Source organism: Medicago truncatula, chromosome 2 (genome assembly GCF_003473485.1).
Source record: "Medicago truncatula cultivar Jemalong A17 chromosome 2, MtrunA17r5.0-ANR, whole genome shotgun sequence".
NCBI classification, from domain to species: domain Eukaryota; kingdom Viridiplantae; phylum Streptophyta; class Magnoliopsida; order Fabales; family Fabaceae; genus Medicago; species Medicago truncatula.
In genome coordinates this window covers 35,404,545-35,414,161 of record NC_053043.1, presented here as the reverse complement: position 1 = coordinate 35,414,161, position 9,617 = coordinate 35,404,545, and the positions used below count along the sequence as shown (strand labels likewise).

The 9,617-nt window shown below is 34.8% G+C and overlaps 1 protein-coding gene across 1 annotated transcript; it reads right to left on the bottom strand.

Annotated features, from left to right (window-relative positions):
* Window positions 1-1,942: 1,942 nt before the first annotated feature.
* On the bottom strand, window positions 1,943-7,947 carry LOC11425452 (uncharacterized). The gene is made up of 9 exons (XM_003595958.4): window positions 6,739-7,947; window positions 5,895-6,024; window positions 4,492-4,985; window positions 3,981-4,061; window positions 3,731-3,835; window positions 3,391-3,504; window positions 3,200-3,283; window positions 3,048-3,119; window positions 1,943-2,671 (listed from the first exon to the last, which is right to left on the bottom strand). Exons 1-9 carry the CDS (start codon window positions 7,063-7,065, stop codon window positions 2,399-2,401), a joined length of 1,680 nt encoding a protein of 559 aa, XP_003596006.2. The 5' UTR covers window positions 7,066-7,947; the 3' UTR covers window positions 1,943-2,398.
* Between the last annotated feature and the right edge of the window lie 1,670 nt (window positions 7,948-9,617).

Sequence of the window (9,617 nt, the reverse complement as noted above, 5' to 3'; positions counted from 1 at the left end):
TTTGCGCATAAAATAAACAAATAGGGAGAAAGAAGATCACCGTGTCTGAGTCCCCTACTAGAAAATACAGATCCCACCGACTCATTGTTAACAATTACAGAATAATCGGCTAATCGGTTGTTTCTACGCACATCATAATCCACCTAACCCAACAACTTGCAAATCCCATTTTAATCATGACCTCATTTAGATATAACCAATCAATGTGATCGTTGGCCTTGCTATTGTCCAACTTTAACCTACCTTTTGAATCATTTGTTAGCCTCAGTTTGTTGCTTTAACCTGCTCTTTGACTTTCTCAGAACCATCAGTTGAAATGGTTGATTTGTGATTCCCACCAAATATGCTCCATTTACACAAGGCTCCATTTAGGCCCTTTACAATCATGGATGCAACACACGTGGCAAAGGAAAAATTAAGGGTTAAGATTTAAAACAATTAAAAAGAAACAAATCAGGCATCCTCTTCCCTCACATTCTCTCGTTTTTTTTTTTTTTTGACAAAACTCACGTTCTCTTCTTCTTCACTGCTATTGTCTCTATGTCATAAATTGTGCTATTGTTTCAATTTTGGCGCCGGAATGGTTTGGGACGGCGGCGAGATGGTGTTGGGACTATAGGGGTAACGACATGAGCGTTGATGATGGAAAGAGGGGAGAGAAGCGATTTTGTGCTTGACGGAGTGGGATGGCGATGGGCTGGAGGTACTGCAACGACAGTCAGAGGAAGAAAGTAATGCTTGACTGATTAGTTTTTCTATTTTATTAAATACAGTAATGCTTATATTATAAATAAAAACTCAGCCCTTGGATTAATTTCTGCCATATGTCTTACGTCCGTACCTTAAATGGAATAAATGGAGCCTTGTGTAAATAGAGCATACCTGAACACACCAAATCAACATCTCATCATTTTGAGCCATTTTAGACCAAGATTCACTCAATAATTTTGTAACTTGTTGGGCATCATTAGGAACTAGCCCTAAAACTTGTATGTCGCGAATTACATTTGAGGTAAAGTTCGACAAATTAAGGTTTGTTACCATCATAGATCTACCAAAGTCCTCCTGACTTGAAGGAAAATCTTGAATATAATCAACAACAAAGGAAACCACAACTTTGATTGACGATCGAAAGCTACAATCAAAGCTTTGATTTGCTTCAAGATTTGATTTAGATGGTGAAATGGTTCGGCGGTTACTGTTCATCTCCATTGTCACATGAAAATCTAATCCGCGTGAAGATACCAAAATGGGCGGATCAAAGAAGGGTTTTTCGGTGGTTTGGCGGAGGCGCCGCTTGCTCTCTTCACAAAAGGGTTTCTCTCTCGCATTTCAAATCAAATCCAAAACTGTGAATGTTCATTCTCTTACTCTTTTATTTATTTATACTACATCAAGTAACAAATTAGGCTAAATTACACCGTGAGTTCTTTAAGTTTGAGGTTTGTAATAAATTGGTCATTTAAGTTATTTTGGCCTCACATAATTCCTTTAAGTTTGACGTTTGTAACATATTAGTCCTTTAAATTATTTTGGTCACACATAAGTTCTTTAAGATTGTAAACATTTTTTGATTTAGTCCTTCTGCCACATCATCATTTTTATACTCCTAAAAAAAAGATAAAGGACTAAATTGTTACCTGAAATTAAATTAAGAGACTAAAAATGTAATTTTGCTTGAACAATTAACAAATAATTAATTCGTAAAAAAATAAATAAATAACTAATTGAAAAATATAAATTAAATCAACAATTTTTTTACATGTAAAGAGCCCTCTTCTTTTAGGTCCAAAGGACCAGAATTTGGAAGGCATATAGAGAAGCTATTCCTCTGATGTGAACCAAGCATAGACAAAGATGTGACTCAAATAAATAAAAGGAGTTTGAATGAAAAGTAAAAAAATTCGTGGATGTAACATAACTCTAAAATGAATGCTGGTGATCAAATTTGAAGTCAAATGAGATTTTTTTTATTAGCATGTATATACAAAAGTACCAAAAGAAATCCTTAGTATCCATTGAAAAGAGCACTTTCTAATTCCTAATATAAGAACAGAGATACTTTAAGGATACATATCATTGTCAACCGACTCATGCTCAGTTCTGAAAACCTTAATGATCAATGTGAGTAACTCCTATAAACCTAGGTTTTTGCACTTTTGATACCTTAGTGTACATATATTTTATGGATATGAAATGTGGTAAAGAAAATTGGCAACCTTGGCTCTTATAATTCACCACAATGCTCTCATGACTCATCTTGTTCTGAGTGTTGCTAGCAATTCCTTCTAGTTTTGATCTCAGTAATCCATTTCGATTTTCTTAAACAAAATGTTTACTCCATCCAATCCCTTAGGGATGTAGGCAAATGAACTATGAATTTTCCCTATTGAGCTTTTCAGCAAGACGTTCTTCGCCATTGCTTTTTCCCTTTCTTTTGAGGTAATTTGAATGGACTCCAACTCTTCCTGCGTTTTGAGGACTCGCAAAAGAGACCAGATGCTAAAGCCTGTTGAAGCCACAGGTCAAATGCCTCTTCGTCTTCATCCATCATCATTTCGGCGTCCAAATCCCATGGGAATCTACTTGAGTTACAGGAATGGCTTTTCTCCAAGCCAACCATGTTTACATGGAAGCTCGGTCGGTGGGTGTTAGGCCTACAAGCCATTCCCTGCATGAAATAAAGTAAGTTGTCAGGTACAGAAAGTGGAGCACATTCACCTATAAACAAACTACTATATCAATGCAAATCCAATCAAATGGAACACTGTCTCTGGAGTAGACTGAGTACCAAATCAGGTCCAGTGTTGTCAATCGCGGATCGTGGGAAATAGCGGTTTGTTCAAATTCCACTGCGCGCTACAGCACTATAGCGTTTATATAGCCGCTATTAGACAATACTTTGTACAAAATAGCGTATCGCAGAACAATATCAATTTGTTCAAATTCCGCTACGTTGTAACACTGCTATAGCCGCTATTTGACAACACTGATCAGGTCAAGATGAATTATGTGTACCAAAAATATTGCTTGTAGAGTACACTGACCTGACATATAGCCCATTCTGATACATCAAATATTTTGCTCTCCGCACAAACAAAAGCACGCGGAATCTCGACCTATGAAGACAAGATCAAAGTTCAGAAACTAAATACAAACAATGAGATGAAGTTGAGAAAATTATTTGCTAAGAATATACTTTTTGAGGCCTGTCAAAAACCAAAGATCCCTTATATTCAACCCATCCATCTCCATCCTTTGCTTGATGAAACTGACAGCAATCCTGCTTCCAGAGAAGATGTAAATTCAGGATTAAGATACAGTAAGCATGAAATTAAGAGAAAGAAGGAATGAATTCAATAATCAGAATGTTAATGAACGAAATCGGACCTGACACCATCTTGCTTTGGCCTTGCTCCTGTTAGTGCATACCCAAACATGTGAATTACCGCACTTTGTGCACTGTATCCGTCTGGATTCTTCGGAACGATATTCAGTATTATCCTGCAATAGAGTACCTTTTTTTCTTTAATTGTTCGGAAGGTAAATGAAGGGAAAATTCTTTTGCATTGTAATGAACGGATATGGATATTGTGAATGTGATAAAGAATCATATTTCTGAACTCCTAATAGATTATATATTTGGAAGAAACTTATGATTCTTCAAACTCGTGGACATAGAATTCTAGTAGAATATGTCAGTCGTTTACAAGAATATTGTCAGATTTACCTGATGTGAACTGCTGTGGGATTTCTGGCACACACTTTTAGCCATGGATTCTTCTTTTCTTAATTGTTCATCATAGTCTCGCTTCTTCACAGAGTCAGAAAGAACCTGGAAGTTTCATACTTGTTAAAGAGGAAACCAGTGCAATCAAAAAATATTTTATGTTTTAGATATTATAATATCAAATAAATATGCATTAAATGCCTATATATCAATTATAAGATAGCCTCTGCAGCTTTTAGACAAAACTTACCTCATATGCACATTGAAGTTTCTTGAATGACTCACTTGACATAGAACTGCCCATATTTTTATCAGGATGCACGAGCATAGCCTACATGATGAAAGATAACAAACTGGTTATTGTCTTGATTTCTGTTATAATTGTAATCAAAAAGTTTTTAACTACTAATTACAAAAAATATCATCTTGTTTTCTTTACTGTTCAAGTTTTTAAGAAGGAAATGAGAAATATAGAAAACAAAGTTTAGATACGATATGTCATTTTTGAACTTATTATTAGTTAAAATGAAAATGAGAACAGAAAATAAACCAGACAACACCCATTAAGTCGGCTAGTAAATACCACACTATACCATAGGTCAAAATTTGATAGCACAACATTGTAAGGTGGTACTACTGATGCTTAAACAAATTTACAACAGCATGAAACTGAATGCATATTTTGATAACAATGAAGCTATTTTGATAACAACGAAGCAAAACAAAAATAGAGGACAGCAAAAGAAAAACTTAACAAATACCTTTTTCCGGTATTCCTTTTTCAAAACTGCTGCATCAATCTTTTTGTGGCGGCTAAATCCAAGGGCATCATAATGATTAAGACTCTTCAATATCCTTCTCATTTCATCAATTGAATTTGTTTGCTCTTTTACAACTTTGTTAACCAAAACTTCTTTCTGCTTATCAACAACTGATGTGGTGACAGCAGGTGGTTTACTGGATGATTTGCACGAATGCAAATTCTCAGATTCAACCGGCGGGATAGGATATTCACACTCTTCAGCGAAGTCGTCTTCCATAACTGTCTCAGATTGCTTCTGCTCTTCAGGATGTGAACTTTCACTCACATTATCAAACCATTGAAGCAGAAAATTCAAAATGTCATTTGAAAGAAATGCAAGGTTTATGGCAAGGAAAACGCCAAGCCATCCCACTTTTACTTGAACAGAGTACATAGCATATGCAGTTCCAATTAATACCACTACGCGTGCACGATTTAGGGAGAACAAGCAACCTGCATTTGTGATTGACAAACAAAATTTCAGGATTGTAGGAAGAGATAATGAGCATAGAAAGGGATGTGAGAACACTGTAATGGGATGCACTGTGATCATATTTAAATTATCATAAAAAATAGGTTAAGAGTGTAGTACACAAGAAAGACATATGGGCTGAGCCCATATACTCAAGATAAAATCCCAATGACTTTATTATAATAACTTTTAACAAGGATGAAAAAATGGATAAGTATTCGACTAAGCACATAAAAAAATAGAAACATCTTTGCCCTCATAGAACATTATATAAACAAAGATTCATGAGAATTATAACTAATCAAAAACTTCAGAGTCATATACATTAAATAGAAGCTAAGCCTCTTTGGTTGGGAAAAAATAGTCAAATGAAGAAGTGTCGACAACCAATATAATGGAGTGGTAGCAATACAATCAAAAGTACAAACATATTTATTGTATCAATGACGTCAAACTCAAAATCCTACCTAAGATAGGGGGGAAGAGAGAAAGACTGTAACTCGAGACTGTAGCACGGATCTTAAGATAGTAAAAAGTAAAAATCCTACCTAGGAGTGAGGAGGAAAGCTTGTAACTTAAGAACTGTATCACAGATCATATGATCCTGCTTAAAATACAAATCAAAACTAATCTGAACTGGTTACAACTATCCAAAAGCATAAAAAATTGAAAATGGGCTCAGCCCAAATAATCATGCAACAGAAAGGAAATCCAACACGGTTCAGAGGCAAAAACTCGTAAAATTGTGATCTTACGATGTGCCTCACAATTTTGATAGTGGAGTGTATACAATACAAAAGACGGTAATACAATAGGCATATCCTCTCTTCTTTTATGGTCACTAAAAGAGAACATGTCTAGAAACCCAAACAACAATAAAAGCATCATACCTCCAACTATGAGTAATAATCCTGTGATCAGAAAATTGGCATACATCCACAAAATAAGGATAGCAAAAAGCCCTACGATAAAAAGCCCAGGAGTATAACCCAAGTATTGGACAGCAACCCCAGCAGTAACCTGAAGCATTCAATTGAACTGTGAGAAGCAATGTATTCTTAGCAAAATTATTTGTTGCTGTATTAAACTAAAGCAGACATATCTATAATCTATAAATAAAAATCTATCACGATATTTTGAACTCAAATTAGGATAATTACAAGACTATACAAATTATAAAATGCCAAAATAAGTAAATCAACCCCTAAATGGAAATAACTGAGAATAAACCTGAAGCCCTTTCCGGAAAAAGAAAAAAAACATGCATTTTTCGCAGAAATAAATTAAAATCGTTGCAACTGAATAAAATTAGAACTCAATGACATTAACATCAAAATAACCACCTGAAGCTAACTTTGCTACAGATGACACTAATTAACAACTTAACACCATCCATTACTCTCCCAAATTTTGAATGGCAGAGTCTTATTTTCATAAATTTTTGCATCAATTTTATTGCTTAAAACTTGCCTCTACATAAAATTTATATAATGTATTTCCATTTTGAGACAAAAAGTCAAAGGCTGATAGTATTCTTCATGTACCACTTTATATTCTAGAATGACTAATAAGGTAATTGTAAAATGGCATCAAACCATTAAATGATAAGCTTAAAGCTACTATTCTAAAACCGCAGTTTTACTGAAAATTCATAAATGGAATATAAGCATTAAGAACAGAGATCATAAACAAAGCAAGAACAGAAATTCAGACAGGTTGAAAATGAATACTTACCATACTAACAAGCACGTAAACCAAGCAATACATCGAAGTCAGACTAAGAAAGCAGCTCCACATTATAAGCAAGAGCATCACTGAACCAAACTTAATGAAAGACTGAAACCCCCTTACAGCAGAGTCCTTCCAAAAAATCAATGATAACTTAAGTAAGCTCCCCAATTTCGAGCAACCCCTACACACCATCGGCCAATGCCGTTCAATAAACATCGCAGTTTTGTCTCTACAACAAACCACCACAGTTCGAGCACGCCAACAGGCATCTTTTCGTGACCGAAGCCATCCCCAAACTTGATTGAACAACCCTATATCTTCCATCACCATGACCTCTACAGATTCCACTTACAAACTTGATGAAAGTGAAACCTCACTACTAAGGCTAAAACTAAAACATCATCAAAAGCTATTGATAACCATCGCCATAAATCCAATGACCCTTTTGTGATGCTAAATCATCAATGCTACCCATCAAATAAATAACCTTGATCTACAACAAATTTCACTAAAATTAATAAAACTACCTACTCCAACACCATAAATAAAAGACTCCAAATTCACGGATTTCACAAGTAAAAATGACTCAAAAATCCAAAAAAGAGAGAAAGAGGTAAAATGGATCAAAAGAGAACATTGTGTGAGTCCATGATACCACTAAATACTCTCACATTCAAAAGTGAAGTAAATTAATTGCTTCCGAAATAAGCTTCCAAAAAAGCAACCACTATTCATAAAAGCCTAAAAACCAAACAACACAAAGCTAAAAACCATCCCTTTTTCACAAAACACAATGTCATACTGATTCCTCTACTTTTTCAACGACCCTACTGAAAAATCTAACACTATAATCCTTGACCCTTTTACCTGTTTAAGATAAATCACTTCAAAAAAGGAACAAAAACCTGTAAAAAATATGAACTTGAAGGTGACCCTTTTACAGTGAAAACCCTAAAATCTGAATGAAAGAAGCTAGGAAATTGGGTGATGAAGATCAAGGTTGAAACTTTGAAGAATCAATGAGGAATGAGGAAAAGGAGTTTCAAAAGGGTGAAGAGAATGAAAAAGAATATTGGATTTGGATTGAACAATGAAAACTTTGGATTTTTTGTGTTTTTTTTTTTAATATTTTTTCTCTCTGAGAGATTGCTTGTGAAAAAGTGTTGAAAAGTTTTGTAAAGAGAAGAGTGAGAGAGTTGTTTTTGTTACAGAGAGATTGATGTGGAGAGAGAATGAAATTGACATCATATTTTTTTAATTTTGATTTTTAATAATATTATTATTTTGTTTGCTTTGTGGATTAAGGCTGGAGAGTTGTGGTAATAATGAGGCAGTAGGGTCCATGTCCAAACATTAAGGTTTGTGATTCTCATTATTTTATCTCATTTAAAATTAAGACTTCTGATATAAGAAAAAAGTGGCAATAAGATATCTTCAATAAATAAATAAATTAAGTTTTTGTTGGGGAATAAATAAGGTTTTATCTTTATAGAGAAAAGGTGGTAAGAATATATAGAGATGTAATTATATAGATTTTTAGATACTAGCTTTTTGTTTATTTATAAAAAAAATAAAGAATTGTCTCGTGGATTTAACTCAATTGGTAGGGGTGTTGCATTGTATACGTAAGAGTTGATGTTCGTACCTCGGATACCTCGTTCATTCTCCTTTAAAAAAAAGATGAATTTTTCCCCGTGTAGTGATATTTTGATACACTTTTTAATACAAACATGAGACATTGTATGTATCTCGTATTTGATTAGTAAAAAAAATGTATTTTGTATATATTTTAAAAAAATTGATTCAATCAGACTTGAAATTTTTAGACGATGGTGTTGAATGACCTTTGAGTATGGTACTTTTGTCAGAATCAACCATCTTCTCCTAGCGAATGAGGGTGGTATATCTGCACATATTTTAACGATTAAGTTAGTAAGTGTCAAGGTGATGATGTATTTAGGGCAAGAATATGTATATATATGAGCCAATGCTCTTGAGTTGATGTTTATAGTGTAGGTTTATGGTTTTGGTTTTTGAACATTTACCTTGACAAGTTGACAGTTATCCTCGAGGGATAGTTGCAAGTAGATTATGAGAAGATGACATTGGATCCGGATTAGATGGTCCAGATTGCCCTCAATGTCATGGTCCTTATAGGCCCTATGGAAGGGATATCCATAACCTATCAAGGGTTGGGCCTTGGCTCAAACTAGAACAATTGCCATCAAGCTTTCAGATGAGGGGTCAAGTGATAGCTTGCTCCAAAAGTCAAGTATGAGGTCTGACCTGTATGAGTCAGTTCATACGTTTTTCAAGGTGTCATGCCACCATATCCGATATTGTGAGTTAGGGGTCGTCGGTCCATGGGTTATGAGTTTGTGACGTATGGCTTAGGCGTTTTTAGCGTGACTGCCTTCCGTATTGAGTCGTGGTCCGTATGGGGGTCGACTGTGTGTATAGGGGAAGTTCGTATATATGATTCTTTGTGTTGATTTTTTCTTCTACGTGGTAGTAGTGCCTCGTTTGTGGATCACACTTGGGTTGTTGAAGATTTGAAAAGGATTTTGATCCAGTCCTTGCACCATATTTGGCTTTCGATGTGCTAGTTACACATCGTCCATCCTTATCTTGGTTCCTTGAAAATTGACACCTTGGCCGTCCTTTTTCCTTTTTCGACGTTTGACTCTGTTATAATCGAGGAAAATTCTACGGTCGTAATCAATGTTATTATTGTTTCAACATGCTTTTATTACTTTGACAACATTATTTACCAAGGGGGATTTTCTGACTATAAATAAAAGTTTTCTCTATATGTTATCGCATCTTTCATTTTTGTTCTCCATCTATGTGTTTCTCCGTCTCTTTAGGGAAGACTTCTATAA

What these genes read in the sequence shown, in the direction of transcription:
- LOC11425452 (XM_003595958.4), bottom strand. Translation starts at nt 7,065, where the DNA reads ATGGTGATGGAAGATATAGGGTTGTTCAATCAAGTTTGGGGATGGCTT. An exon ending in CCAAAGCAAGATGGTGTCAG is followed by an intron (nt 3,284 to 3,390) that starts GTCCGATTTCGT and finishes CTCTGGAAGCAG; the next exon opens with GATTGCTGTCAGTTTCATCA. An exon ending in TTTTTGACAGGCCTCAAAAA is followed by an intron (nt 3,120 to 3,199) that starts GTATATTCTTAG and finishes TTGTCTTCATAG; the next exon opens with GTCGAGATTCCGCGTGCTTT.